Genomic DNA, 16,392 nt, shown 5'->3' with positions numbered 1-16,392 from the left:
CACTCTTAGTCCTAGATTGTCACAGTGCTTGTGCCATCTATTTTCACCACAGGAGCTTCGCACACAATGGAGCCCGATGGGATTTTAATACTACATATTTGCAAACTCAGTAGTTAAATGTCAGATTCTGCTTTCAAAACAGTTTTTATCATCCATCCCTTGCCACTTGTGAACAACTGTACACATGGGTTGTTAACATTTTAATTCTTTTGTTCTGTCTTTTCAAATTTTCTGTAATTTTGAAAAGATTTTGTTTTGTGTTTTGGGATGAGCCAATTTTTTGAGCCAATACCAATATTTGTCTCACAATTGTGGCTGATAACTAATAAATCTGCCGAGACCGATATTAACGTTATACAAAAACTAAATTATAGTAAAGTTCACAAATCAACATTTTGCTCTTGGAAAAATAACTTGTGTGGAGTTTGCTCTGTGTCTGTAGGTTTCCTCGTGGTTTTCCTCTACTACTAAAAACATGTACAATGGGCCCCTCCCCTCTGGGGCCAGGACTGCCCCAAATAAAATATTCTAAATCTCAGTGCGACTTTCCTGGTTGATTAAAGATCAATAAAAAATAAAAAAAAATGTTTGACGTATAATTTTGTAAGCATGCAGGCATACTGTGCCCTTATAACGCTTCTATTTCCCTTTTTGCTCATGAGTCTGTTTGAAAAGGCAAATCTGGTGCACTGAGGACACACAGACTGGGCTAGTGCAGAAAAAAGGTGTCAAATATCTGTTAATTTTTCAATATTGGACCAATATCTGTGGAAACCCACCGATATCACTGATGACCGATATGCCATCCCTGGTTTTGTGCAATATACACATGAAATAAAAATCGAGACTTTCTGATGAAATTGTTGCCACACTCACCTCAAAATAGCAAAGTCTTTTATGTTAGTTTCCTTGAACATCAGACAGGGAGCAGCCACGCTATTATTGTTTGGTTGATGCTAGACATTCCTATTCTTCTGGTGTTTTCAGTATGTTTCATTTATAATGAAATACCTACATTCTGGTCTGCCATTCCATAAAATATGAATGAAGGTACTCCCAGTGTACTCCCTTCTGATGCTGTCCAGACTTTTGATCAAGCATATGGCACCCAAAACCCATTCACGTGTGCAGAAGCGGAAAACATGGTGGAACTGTGGAAAAATAACACCGGAGGTAACAAAATCCACGCAGCATTTTATAGACCAAAAATGTTAAAAGGAGGCAGTGGAGCGTGGGCTTTGTTTGCCTGCAGTCTGAGTGTTGTAGTGTTTATGAAAAACAAGCACTCATCACATACAGAAGAAGGCTGAGACATGATAAACGGTTCCTAAGTACAAACAAACTGCTATAGTGCCCAGTTTGTGCGAAACACAAGCATTACAAGAGTATCCACATCCATAAAGATCTCTTCTAACACTGCATCTGTGCTCGTCTGGTGCCAGTCCAGCTGTTCGACCCCACGGCCAAGACTTCAGAGAGTTCTTCTTCCTGCCCTGAAATTCCCTCCACGACCTCTCTCTGTCCTTCACTGTTCATTCATTTTCCTCCACAAAACAACAGAACACAAGGCCGGCCAATTTCTGTTACTTACAGTACAGTACAATCCATGGTTGAGATCCAAATGCCGTGTCCGACACAAATAGATCATGGAAGAGGCTAAAACTGGACAGTTAATTGGGACGGTGGAGATAGAGACAAATAACTGTGAAATCATGTCCAATAAAAGGTTTACAAAACTTACACAATTACCCAGCTGGCTCTTATGTTGGCAGGTGCACCCCGTAAACATATCTGCCATATACCGTAGTTAAATAATGGGGAATGACATTTATTTGTATAGGTTTTGTGCAGTCCACCTCATACATTCTAAATTCTACAGCCAATCTAAGAACTAAAACAATCAAAAACAGAAACATTGGAGCAACATGTTTGGGCAAGACGCTATATTGGCCTTCAATTATTCATGAATAACTGGAAAAGGGAATGACCTAGATTTGCAAAACCACTGTTGACTAGGGATGAGCAATATATCTGTGTTTATATCGATTCACAGGATTTTATTCACACATTGATATTGTACAGAAGGTGACACGCACACGCACACATTTAAGTGTTTCCAAAAAGTAAACATTGCATTTCAAAACATTTCACAAAACTTCTGTTAAGATGCAGAAACATTGGTTTATGCAGTAGAAAAAAGCTAATAAAATAATCTAAATTTAATTAAATGATACAAGCCTGTATTAAGCTCTATGAAATAAATTTGAATGCCATAAATGAAACTAGGCTACAGTTATTATTATTAACAATACCAATAATTAAAAGCAGTAGCGTGTGGTGACTTTTATGGATGGGCAGGCAGACTCAGGGTGTTCATAAATATTTAGTAGAAAACACAACGATTAAAAAAACAAAATAACATGCAAGGTTGGGTTTTGAATCGTCTCCCACATGAAGGGCAGACACTTAACCTACTGAGCTAAACTGCCATATCATCAAGAAGTACTGAATGGATTCAATAAGATCACTTCACCAACCGATTCATTACAGAATGATGTTGTTAAATGACTGTATTTCTAACTAATGTGACTTCTAAAAGATCCGTTTGTTGAAATTTAGCTCTGCTGTTGCTTCGCTTCTCCTCTTAATACACATACAGTAAATGTAAAGGTGTCCTGTAATGTTGCTTGCCATACATTACAATGACACAGTGACAAACAGGGTCAAAATGTCCATCACGCTTAAGCAGACACAAGGCACGGTGGCCATGATGGAAAGGTAGCAGGGGTCTTTCATTACTGACTGTCAGTGTGATTGTGCCTCTATCAGACCTGTCCTGTATACACATGGGCTTGTCATTGCAAATCTGCCATGGGACACTAATGCTCAAGGCAAAGCAACTCCATGTCATGTCATCCCCCAGTCTAAAAAAAGGGATTTAGCTGGCAAACAGTACTGCAATCTGATGCTATTCAAAATCAAGTACAGAAATAACATAATCTAGTTTAGAAGAAGCACATTTATAGTTTAATATGTTGAATATATGGTACAGTGCAAAGCTAAATTTGTTTAGGTTTGTTAATTTCCCTCTTTGCAGCCTGGAAATGTGCTCTCGGCACAAGCTTTATATCATGCATAAGATATTATTCTATTGGGAATGACTGGAAGACCACTAAAGGTTGGAGATGCTGGAGGAAGTGTCTAGGACGAGTGGACATAATTGCTTAAAATGATGCTGCTCCAATGAGCCATAAGAGACAATTTTATGAAAATATAATGGTAAATAATTGATTCACAGTCAAATGTAAACCAGCCAATACAAAAAACATATGTGACTAGTGTCAATTACAAAGAGAAGTCGCAATGCCCTGTCGAGTTTCTTCACAGAAGTGCTTCATGTTAATTTCTTAGCATCTATAATTAACCCAAGTATAATAATAGACATGATTGCTCTTCTAGGATTTCTGTTTGTTTTATGTCGCTGTGTGGTCCTCTCTTCCAGCCCTGACGGAGAGCTTTACAGAGGCTTAGCTGCAGTGCAAATGTGCTCTGGTCTGAACTTAAAGTGTAAAGGCTTGTCGCTTGTGTGCCCATTCAGAGCTCTATTTGCCTATTGATTAGCCTCCCGACTGGTCCGGTGCTGCATGTGTATGAGCTGCTGGCGTGAACCATGCTTACTAGGCCACAGCTCGACAGTGTACTTAACAGACACTGACGCCCAGACACTGCTGAGGGAAGGCTCTTAGACAGGGGTTTTATTAATACTCTGGTCAAAACACAGGTCAAAATGAGCGCCCTGATTATGATGTGGGCCGACTGTTAATGTTTACACTCGCCTTTAGCTGTGTTTGAGTACGATGGTCCATAACATAACATATTTTGTTATTTATTTAATCCCCTCTGAATGTCCAAATTATTTGTTAAATCGATGATCACGATTATTCGGGTCACAATATAATCATAAGGGCAAAAATTTAATCATTGTGAATATTTTAGAAGCGGAAGAATATGTATGTACTCCAAACTGTATAGTGCTTTTTGTGCAGCTGTTTATATCACGATAACTCTACTTTTGCATTCCCTACGGGCTTTTTTAGATTTAATTTACTTTTGTTTAGTTTTTTTGTAAATAATCCTGAATAATCGTCAATAATTGTAAGATATATTGTGACATCTCTATCTTAGACTAAGGCACTGGCATGAGTTCACTCTCCTGCATTTCTTGTGTATCCACATAATGTAGAAACCTTATTCTGTTTATTGAATGGGAAATAATTAAGATGCCTAATCATCAAAATAAAACTAAAGCTCTATATTTATTATCCAACTTTCCTGAATTGATGTTTTAACAACATCCATCTCTCTCAGGTGACCTTGCCTTTAAGAGTCTGTGCTGAGAAACCTGACTTGACTGTGTTGCCTGTAAATGTTTTATAATATCAACTAGGTAGTAGATTAAGGCTTGTATAAAGTCCAAGGTGCGGCTCAACTGACACACCTAAGAGCAACACTGGCTGAACTCATTGTCCTGTGGACAAACTGTAAATCTATCTAAGCTTTAAAATGTGCCAAAAAATGAATCACACACATCTCATGTAACACTCCCAATGCGGGATTTGTGCTGAAAGATTTCATTAGTACAACAGCGTGATGGAGACTGGCATTTTTTATATGTCCATGATTCATTTTGTTTCTGGAGATATTTCATGGTATTGATTTCTAGGCTCTTTGTCGTTTCAGCTTGACACAGTGACGAACGTACTACACAACAAGTGATTGATGACTTACTGCTCAAATCTTACAACAGAATGCATCATATGGCGGCGTCAAGTGTTAAGCCAACTAGGTTAGAGAGCAGAGGAAGGAAACTGCTGCAATATCTTGACCTGGAGGTTAATAATCACGACGTTTCATTGTTTCAGGGTGAGTGGGTTCTTCCTCAGAGATGGACACTGAGATGAGCCAGCTGAGGCTCAGGTATCTGATTCTGCGCCTCCTGTGAGTGTCCCTCCCCGATAAAGTGGAAAATAATGACTATAGAAATAGAGAGACATCATTAGCATTCATGGACTGATCACAAATCAACAGCAGAATAATTGTTTTAGTGAATTTTGTTAATATGAATAAACAGCTGTATAATTTCTCCTAACAAAATACACTGTTGTCCTTTCCTGATTGCAAACAGAGACAAAGACTTTCTTGCACAACATGTGATGATCGGATCTGAGAGGATTCTCCAAACCACAGAGGAAAAAACAGTCCCACAAATCCTCTGCATGAGGACATAGATCACACACAAGGCCTGCGGTAGGGAAAATAACATCTAGTTTGCAGAAAAACTACACTATACCACAGCATTAGCTAGTGAGTCGCCAGTCTGAACAAAAATATCACCTAAACGCTTGTCATGGTTTGATAGCATTCAATAACAACACCTGAGTTTCTTTTAAAAAACATCATGTCACTTTTCTCCGGCAGCAGAATCCAATAAAAAATAATAGCTATCCTGGCAAACTGGCCGGAAAATGTAGTGTTATAAAGTCATAACTTTGAGCTTTGGTTATTTGTCAGTCAATTAATCTGATAATTAGAGGGAGGAACAATGATCCATGGTGATTTTGAACATGACATGGTTGATTATTATAGAGTGATGTCTTGAAAAGAGAGTCAAGATAAAAAGAAAATGGAAATTCAAATAAAGTGGACATGTAGAACACATGCTTAAGTCCATCTAAGTCCACTGACACTTAAACAGAAGTAAGTACTATAAATGTATGTCAGACCCTTTTCCATAAGACACTGGAGTGGGACATTTCTAGCAGCAGTTCTCAACCTTTTCAGTCACAACCCCCAAAAAAACAACCGCTGACATTCACGACTTCCAAACATAAAAAATAAGTAACCCCCAAGTAATAAAACTGCCTCATGTCTAATGTTTGATTTATTTTGAGAATATAAACCTAGATAAATGACATGATGGTCGGCCACCAAATAATAATCTACATTTACCACTGTATTTGAAGGGTGTCAAGCCTTTTTAAGACTATTTTTCCCTCATGTCAACTGAGAAAAAGGATAAAAGCAACAACGGATTTACTGTTACAAATGTTAAATTAGAACTAAAACCCTTATTTATGACTAAAATAAAATAAATGTTTGGATGAAGTGAGCTGACAGCTTAGATCTTGGCAGCTCTGATTATACACTCCATTGGCACCTTTACCCCCTCCTGCTGATATCCCATGAGCCTTTGGGGCAGTCCGCCAGACATTTAATCAATAACTGGACCATCTCTCCTTCTAACACATATCAGTGTGGTTGCCGTGAGCAACCATTGCAATGATACACCTCTGGATGCTTCCTGTGGCCGACACAATAGCTGCAGATTGACACTGGAGGTGGTTGTGGCTCAGTTATATTTCTGGCCCTTTTTCCTTATGCACTGCAGACCAAACAGCAGTTACACATCCAACTCCATATCTGCATCTCTAAATTAGGTCACTTTGGTTTCAATGTAACTGAACTGTGTCAACAAAAAGAAACTTAATAATGTTTCTGCCAAAATACACGATAATATCTAGAAAAATAGTCAGCAAACATCTTCCTCAGCCAATTCTCTTGTCTGAACACTCTTCTTTGATTCATCACACCCATTAACTAGACATGTTACTGCCTTGTAGATCATAACATGTGCAAACCTCACCACAGCTGACATCTTTTGATAGGCGCGCATGTTTCCCTGGCTGAAGCGCAGGTAGCAAGTTCAGAGTTGAAAATCTGGACAGAGCATGAGAACGCACCAGCCTCGCCAGTCCACAGTGCAGCACACAAAGGCAGCTGTTATACCTTCACAATTCACCTCCAAAACACTCAATGCAGGTCTTTGTTCCCGGTTGGGAGTCCCACAGCAGATGAGTGAAACCTGAATTTGGCACCAGCAACAGCTCACTTCCCACAATCACTTGTTGACTTTTGGTTTTGGCCCTGTTGTCGAAACCAGAACAAGTACAGGCAAGTGAGGGCTGCGTGACACACAGGATGATGCACTGACTAGTTTGGACAGTCTGGTTACCTAGTATGCGCAAGGATCGTAACATCAAAAAATCTAACATAATTTAAATATTTTTCTTCATCACTCTTCAAGCACTGTTCAATGTAAATACTGCCGGGATAATTATGTGGAATCTTGAACCACAATAACATGTTTGATCCCGTGTTGCAATAGTACAGAATCCTTTCCATGATACTGTCTCCAGACATCGTCTTCTCATAAATTACTATTTATGAATGAATTACTACTCATCTACTCATAATCCAGTGTTGTCCAATGCTCAATAAAACTTGATTGAGGCTCAATGATAAAGCAATAGAAAAATGGTATTATGGATTGCAGACGTATCATAATCATACAAAATAACCAGTCTCTAGAGCTGCATGCAGTTCAGATCAGAACCAAAAAAAAGAACATTATGATCTGCTTCGAATTCAAACATAAACATCTCTCTGCACTCTACCGCTATTGGATCATTGACTTTTTCATTTACGCCATTGACCACAGTAACGTGTGTCCTTATAACGTTCACTTCCCCCTGAGCAGACTGACTGACATCATAAATTCAGCTTTGTTCTTTTTACATTCTACAGTATTCCATAAAGATGTAATGGATATTGAAATGGCCTATTTGTGTCTGTGCTGTAGTAACAAAACAGCCAAACAAATGTTCCTGAAAAGCAATGCATCTGTTAAACTTGTTTTCTATAAGGGCCAGTCCTTCTGAGAAGACTTACTAGAAGTGCAATGAATCATCATGACATCAGACCAAAAGTGTGTTAGGCCTCGTATATTGTGCCTTGATAGTATATTATGAACACTTCTTTGTCAGTGCAACCCGTCAATAGCTGTGGCCTGTCAGAGCACTGCAGTCTTCAGACATCCCTTGCTGTGGGGCACACTTGATGATGATTTCGATGTTTTTTGGATAGAGATGCTCAAGTGCTCTCCAGGCAGAGGGACAAAGGCAGCAGTGTTGGACCCACCACGGCCCGGCACATCACTGTCTGCAGGAGTTCTTTGGCAGGGCTCTGTTAGCTCTCTGTGTGTGCGCCAATAGTGGCCAATTATAGCAAAAATCTGTTTCCGGAGAGAGATAGCATAGAGTGAAGAGGCAGAGACCGCATGTAAAAAGGGCAATCCCAATAAACACATCCACAGGGTTAAACAGGGGGCCAAAGGGTCAATGGGGTTCGACTCACACAAATTAATTAGCACTGTACACAATAATAACCAACCCACTGCTTTGATAATTCACTGTTGTCAAGCATATTTTGATAAAATGCTAACATGTGATGAATGCAAGTGTGTTTGGTGAAAATAACAAGGGTTGCAAATTAACTAGCAGTACTTTTTTTAGGTTAATTGATTTGTTGTCTAGATTGCAATGGTATTTTTGGTTTGTAAAATTGCCTCTAATAGGTGCTGCTTGAGGTCATCTGGAAGGAGTATTTAACTGCTCACTATGCTAACTATGAAACCTCCTTTCTCAGTTCATGGTATGTTTTGGAGTCAGCAACCAGAAACCGATTATTTGATTAGTAAATGAGAGGCTAATTATCTAAACAAATTGATTAGCTGTGATTATATGATTAACTTGTTTCAGTCCTAAATGTAACTGCATCTTGAGTAAAGACTATGACTAAGCTTAGATAAGCATGGGGCAGCGCACAAACATAAGCCATCACAGGACATGCTTCGAGTAACTGTTTCCAGGCTGGTCGCAGAATCTAAGTGCGTTTATTTTGAAGACCAGAGCCAAATAAAATTAAGTTTTGGCAGCAGCACACCATCACAAACTCAATTTGCATGAAACCTCTCAAAAACTAATTTTGAGTCCCCAAAACAGCTGAGGGTCTGCGTCCATGCCAATCACATGCTGACTACATTCGCTGTCCTCATTGTCTTGTGTAGATGGTGTAAGAAGTGCAAATAGAAGCCATACATATGGGCATCAATTTGCAAAGAAGAGCAGAGAGAGCCTTTCACACACCGTTGCATATAGGCAAAGGCATGTAGCAGCATGCTGTAAGCCTGTGAGTGACACCAGCCTTTGTGGGGCGGGGCAAGTGTGCTGGTCCTGCTAGGCTGAGGATATGAAGCCTAAAGCAGGGCAGGGGACTCCTTATCTGCTTAGAACAAGCCTGGAAGACGCCTCACCACCAGCCGGTCTGACTTTTCTTTATCATATAACAATATTCCCATTAGAAGGCTGTTTCTTTCAACTCTCTAATCTGCGAGTGCTGGTGGTGCAGCCATGGTGTCCAAAGGAATGGTCTGAACTAGACAGAACAGACAGAGGGAAACATTATGATGGAAAACACGCTTGCCTCTATCTCTAGTACATACAATGTAATGTGTTTTTGTTTTTTGAGGGGGCAGAGGGTGGGAAGGGAAGAGTGGTGAGGTTGGAGAGGAAAAACACTGCATTACTGATCTGTCACGCTGTGTGTTGTACACTAAAATGGTTAAAAACTAAATCACTAAAAAAATAATTTGGATGAGATATCAAAATAAACCTCAAACACTCCTCAAAAACTCAGCTAGTTCTTTTTTTCCTTTTTCATTTTTGGAGTGACTGTAGTTAGGACCAGAATGTGGCACCAGCTTTGACACGAACTTGATTTATATTCTAAGGATAAGGTTCAAAATTATCCATGTCTCCTGATGACACCAACACAAAGGATGCCCAATATTACCAATATTACTCATGGTCTTAAAGTAGTTCTGATATAGACCAAGACCATTCTAAAAGTATTTAGGAATAGCAAAAAATGTTGTAATGTTTATTTAATGTCTTTCAGTATTGATACTGATACTTTAAATAAGTCTCTAGTTTCGGTTCACATTTTTGTTGGGGTAAATGAGGTATGAGGCTAATAAAATGTTCAACTCACATGTGAAAGTATGAAATCACACCATCTGGGTTTCACATTATTATTATTACTCCTATTACATGATTTGGTCATGATTTTACAGATTTGGCCCAATCGGAGGCCTGCGCTCAGACCACACAAGTAAGTGTCAAAATTGCAGTGTGATAAAATGTTACACACTGAGAGCTCCAAATGTATCTCACTACATTTAATTATATGAAAAAGCTGTCAGGCATGAACAAAAACAAGAGAATGTCTATTTAGATTGTGTATACATGCAAACCAAAGCAAATCTAAACTGACCAATAAGTAATAAATAATCCCCTAATACAAATTGTTTGACATTTTATATCTTGCTGTTTCCCTCTCTCATGTGTGCCTCAGAGCACTAATGCTGATAACAGCCTGTCTGTGGACTCTGCTGCCAGCATCACAATCATCTGCTGAAAAGGTATGTTTATGGTCAATGGACAAGGTCTATCCTCCACTGCACAAATTACATTTCGATTCGGAAGTAAGGCCACATTAACCATCAAAAAATCAAACCACTCTTGTGTGTTATCTCTACGAATAGGTCTAAGGGCTAAATACAATATATATTTTTTCAATCTACTTACGTGGTGGTAGAACGGCAACACCCTTTTCATTTTCATATTATCATGAGCCAATATCGGCACATATCAACCAAAAAGAGCTTGATATTAGGTTGAGCTAAATAATATGTCTGTTTGCCGTAACCCGACCGACCCGGTATAAAACTAGCTGACTGAAACACAAATATCAACATTTTGTCAAAATGACGCCAAATTATTTTATTTTACTAATATTTTACCAACTCGCGATCGTACTTTCCAAAAACACCATGTAGAATAATTTTGTCGAGCTGGTGAACTTATTTTTCTTCCCAAGGGACAATTAACACATTGCACAACGCATAATGCTTCTGTATTAAACAGACCATGCAGGAGGAAACCCATATTGCCTTTTACATGTTGGTTTGCCTTTGTCAGCGTCACTGCCCTGGCCACCACCGTTCATGTCGTTCTGCGTCATGGTGTGGCTTCATGTTAAATTTGACCTGCGCTTTGCATTCTGGGAGGGAAACACGCCCAGCAGCATCATCACAACAAACATGGCGGCGCCCGTGTCCCCCGCATGTTCCCCTCGCTCGCCTTCGCTACCAAAACAAAGGACAATGGCGTACAAAAGGTTGATTGAAATATCTTAAAATCGGGAGATTTAGTTTCCGGATCGGGTTGATCGAGACGTTTTCCGTCATTGACTGTTGAAGCCTGACCCCTGGCGGTCACTCAGAGTCAAAAAATGGCAACGATTTTGATCTTTTTTTCTTGCCTTTAAAGTAAAAAAAATAAAGAATTTACCTACCGACCGACCCACTTGAAAAATGTTGGGTTGGGTTACAGCAAACATACAATTTATTTGGGGGAGCCTTAGCACTTTAATGACACACCAACATGCACAAATGAAGAGAACAATTTTCTCTAGGGGGACAATACCGTGAACCTTAACCATGAACACAGCAACGATTGTTTTTACATTTGATTAACTATGAAGTGGTTAAAAAGTTCCTCAGTAGAAAAAATACTATCAACCTTTCTAAAAAAAAACTATCATTCCAGTCTTGTAAGTCCAATACAGCAGTGCAACAATAGAAAGTGAAAGAACCACATGAAAGACAATGGTGGAAAATCCCTAAAGGAGCTTAAGAGCACAGGGTTTCATTAACTAGTGGCCCCTTTGCTTTTTGTCGCAGCGCCTATTGAACCATTGGGGTCTGCTCCGGCCCACAAACTATGAGGAGGAGCGGGGTGGGGGCACAGCGACAGGGGCGTGACTAATGCTCAGAGACTGGTGCTGCTGTTGCATGCTGGTTACGGGACGACCCCTTAGCTCCCAATCCCGCCAATGTATAGCACGGCCCACTGTCGAGGCGAACGGGGCAACACAAAACACCCCTACCCTACCCCCATTTATCCATTCAGGGGAGTCCTTTTCAGCGGGTCATTTCGAGGGCCAATAAACGGGCTGGCTCATACCAAACCTTCAGAAATGTGCAATGTCAGAGAGACAGAGGGCGGTGGCAAGGCTACGATTCAAAAAAGGATTAGACAATTATCCAAGACGCTGGACCTCCCATTCTGAGTACATTATAGAATTATAGCATTATCTTAGAATCAAGGCATAAAAACAGACTTCAGAATTGATGGAAAAGGAAAGGTCGAACCATTTACTTTGAGAGCGGTTAACAACTGAGCATCTCTCTGCGCACATGTGTTAGTGTGACTGCAGAAGAAGCTGCTGGCAGTTTGATGAATGAGGAGCAGCGCACTAGAGCTGGAGGAGATGTCCATATCGCTACGCCTATACGCCACTGTTATCAGGGTTGTACGGAATCAAAAAAGATGAATTTGTGCTCTCCATGGTTACACTGAATTTTGATATGCAAAACATCGACGTACTAGTCACAGATGTATCATTATTTATTACAAGAGGATAAATTATACAAAATACACTTTTAAAAGCTTTGAACCATGTTATAATTGTTTCACTTTCTCATTTACACACTAAGATTTTGAGTGTAATCTTAGTAAAATTCTTCTGCATTCAAGACACCATCAACTAATTGATTATTGAGATAATTGTCAACTAATTTAGAGATTGAATAATCGTTTTCTGGACTGACAAACAGATTCCAAAACATCCCATGTGTGAGAGAACATGTTTTATGACTCGTACAAAGCAGGAATTATGTCAAAATGACACAGGAAAGGCACGTGTAGAGCGTTTTTAATCAAAAAATATTTCATCTGTAATATACTCTATCAGGGTGACCTCAAGTAGCAACATTTTAACTTCATCTGGATCAAATTTGGTAAAAATCTGATATTTACAGAAATTGCATGTACTAAACACACACATCGAATAAATAATATCTCCATAGTTTGGCAGAACAACACTTTTTTGCAATGACAATAACAGTAAAGTACCATAAAGGTAAATCAGCTTTGCGATTTACAATATGATCCATGAGCGTCATAGATTTTAACAAGACAAAAATACCATAACATGTCTTGTTTACATTCAAACACATGAAGGATCTATGTTTCCATGTGAAGTTATGGCATTACTGTCAGAGGAAGAGTATACAAACCCAGAGCCATGTCTGTATACCACACAAAACTGTCTAATCTTAGCACATTAACAGCTACACATCTACACATACACTTAAATCAGACCACACCGTTAAAACTCACTCTTGAAAATTAAAATCTCACTCCCACTTTTTTCTCTCACGCTCCCTCCCTCTCCCGTGCCTTTCATTCCTATCACACATGCAGACGCACTCCAGACTCCAGTGGAACATCTCTTTTTCCAGTCTGTGAAAAGCCCAGAGTGCAAATTAACCCCCAAATCAGACTCTTTTTGTGCGAGTGCGCCATAGCTCCCACTAAGTGTCTTGGTGGGCGACACAGTACAAACTTTGAGCTCACAGGATGCTGTGTAATTTTGCCCAGATGTGCTCATCTAACTAATAAATGCAAGCACGGAAATGAAGGCTTTCTGCAAGATTTATGGCAACTCTTCACCTTAAAGCTACATTCAGACAGTTTGAAAGCTTTCGAGGCGGTGAATGTAGATTTATACACAATATTGTCCCACTAGACTTGAGTAAAAGAGTCCACCTGCTGTAATAATGAAAGCGCTGTATGGGACCAGTCCTCACAGCCACAAGAGAAGAGGTCAGTCTACAACCAGGAAGTACCTCACCTACATGTCTAAAAATACTGTCCTATATACTGCAAAGTGTCTCCAGAAAGAGCAACAAACGTGTCCCGTGAATGTAACGCTCAAAAAAACAACTTCATGTTATTCCAGCTCAAAGATATAAAGAAGAAAATAGAAGCAGGCAGCTGTTTTCCACATACAAGAGCCAGTAAATCCATAAACCCAGCGCGGCATATCAGATTGATTGAATCCATGAGTGAAGCTGCGTATTCCTAGACAAATAGTAAAAGTGTGCCGCTGTGACGATATCATCTCTCTCTCTCTAAACAAAGCTATACATTCCACACACACTCACACGGGGTTTTAATTTACAGTCACTGTCAGCAGCCCAGCGTTTCTCCAACCACACTCTGATACGTGATGAAAATGCACTGCTGGTTATAAAAGCCATGGGAAACGAGGAAACAAGAGGATTCGGCCGCTGGTATGAACTTATTCCACTGTCTCCAGGAGAGATTAGGAGGACTTTGAACACACAGAATACATTTACAGGAGTTCTGATCTCCTGGTCCAAACAAACAGGCTGTTCATTTATGACCCAAGGATGGCACCTGCTGTTTCCACTGTAACAAGACAATTACTGAGGAACTATGAAGCAGCAAAAGCCTGGCACAACCAGGTCACACCTGATAAAGAGCTGAGGTGGAGAATGCACAAAAACACAGAGGAAAGACACAGCACAAGGCTTTGATAAACTCTCCATGCTGTATCTAACAAGTCATCAAAACAGCAATAATCATGACAATCAGCCTCAAACACAATCCTGCAGTTTGCATCTGTTTGAAAATGTGTTTAGGCTCAGTAGAAAACATGTTTGATGGTTACTACACAAGTCTTATTCAATGCGAGCAGAAACATGCTTTACATAAAAAAAGGTGAGAGTTTGGTTTAGAAGCAGCAGAAAAGTTGGTTTGGTACTGAAACATAAAGTTGATTTTTTAAGCAATAAGAAGTGATGTTGAGCTCAGATGCTTCTTACCATTGAGGGTTGCGATCTCAGCCTGGACAATCCCCACGTAATGTAAAAGTAAAACCACTCCAACGAGCCTCTCGAGTGTCTTCACCATCGCCATATCCAGGTCGATTCCTCCAAAACCCAAAGTGTTTGAACTCCTTCTGCTGGTTCTCCCTCTCACAGTCCGGGCTCCTGCTGCTGCTCCTGCCTCCGCTGCACTGGAGCTCCTGTTGTTCCCTCCGCGCGTTTAGACGAGAGAACCACGATGCGCTCCGAGGGGCAAACACACTCGGCTGAACAGGTTGGAGCGGAGGGAGAAAGCTACGACGCTGTGGAGAAAGAAAAGAGTGTGTAAAGTTGATGTGGAGCGCAGAGAGCACATCTCTTATTCCTCTGGAGAGGGACGAGTGCGCTCGCGGCGTCACCGCCTCCTCTCAGCCAATGGGACCGCAGCCTTTTGCCGTGGCACTTTCATGAACGAACCTGGACAAGATGAGCCAGAAAGTCAAGCTGCTGCCTTATTTATATATAATATCACTGCATATGGACAAGGATGTGTTAAACATTCAAGTCCTCTTCATGCACTTTGGTAAATAAGGCTGTGTTCTGTCTGGTACATTGGTTCTGTTAGAAATGTTGTTGTTCTGTGTTTTACGATTAAATCTGACCCTTAAAAGAACCATAAATCAAATTAAATTATTTTTTGCTTTACGTCACATTTGCTACTTATCATTACATGATCATTAATGCGTAATTAAAGGTGCAGAACTGAGTTGAAAGTGCTCGGGCAGTAAAAGCCTTAATGATCTTAATAAACCTAAGCCTTAATAAACATCCACTTACCTTTACGCATTGCAGTCATCTTTAAAACGCTTTTCTGAGCCATTTTGCAGCTTTGTGCTGGAGAATCCCTTCATTTGTCCTAGTTGGTCATGGTCAGGTGTTAGGACCACGGAGCGCCCTCTCTTGGTGCACTTGGCAAAGTCAAAGTCCCGCACAGACACCGTTTGTGTCCAGCCAATATTCAAAAAGCACAAATCTTCTTTCGTTCTTTTTTCCAGTAGAGAATTGCCAGACATTTAGAAGGCTGAGACGTGGGAAAAGCTCCTCGAGTGAGAGACTGTGAGGAACATTTCTGTCAGTGCGCACAGGAAGCTTCACTTTGACCACACGCTTGAACTAATTAAGATGCGCACGGCAGGATTCAGGAGCTGTAACTTAGGGAAAACACTCATCACAATCAAAGTCTGTACGAAATGTCTCCTCTGCAAATAAAGATGGACTATGCTATAGCCTGGGCACAAATAATAACGGATAAAAAGATGATTAAAGGTGCACTATGCAGCTTTTCTAAACGGTGGCACCTGTTTAACTCCAGGAATGTAGCCTATTTATCTAGTGTTTGTTTTATTACAGTGTTCTCATGCATTCTTCATCTGTGAGTGGTGTGTATATTGCGGAAGCTTCCAGAAATAGCACAATCAAGAGCCTTCAACTGTAGTGCATATGCAGCAGAATGCCCAAAGCCTAAACCAGGATAGTGGTTCTCAAAGTGGGGTTTGCGAAGCATGAGATGGTGGTCGCGAGATGATTTCAAGATGTTATTTCAAAATTATGACACTGTGTTGAATCAAGTTTGGTCAGTTTTGTTGAAATTGGGTCAGATAACATAATAAACATGAAAAGAAATACAAATAAACCCA

The 16,392-nt window shown here is 40.1% G+C and overlaps 1 protein-coding gene across 1 annotated transcript in view; it reads right to left on the bottom strand.

Moving 5' to 3' along the window:
* plxdc2b (plexin domain containing 2b) overlaps nucleotides 1-14,865 on the bottom strand; it is a 71,886-nt gene extending 57,021 nt beyond the window's left edge. The window contains exon 1 of the mRNA XM_072450966.1: nucleotides 14,714-14,865. Within this exon, the coding sequence (XP_072307067.1) occupies nucleotides 14,714-14,807 (94 nt within the window). The 5' untranslated portion in view covers nucleotides 14,808-14,865. The remainder of the gene's footprint in view (nucleotides 1-14,713) is intronic.
* Nucleotides 14,866-16,392: the final 1,527 nt, after the last annotated feature.

This window comes from Eucyclogobius newberryi, unplaced genomic scaffold (genome assembly GCF_026437365.1).
Source record: "Eucyclogobius newberryi isolate DKJ021-1_F unplaced genomic scaffold, fEucNew1.0.hap1 SCAF_18, whole genome shotgun sequence".
Classification (NCBI taxonomy): Eukaryota; Metazoa; Chordata; class Actinopteri; order Gobiiformes; family Gobiidae; genus Eucyclogobius; species Eucyclogobius newberryi.
The sequence above is the reverse complement of the archived record's forward strand: the minus strand, read 5'-3'. Positions and strand labels throughout refer to the sequence as shown.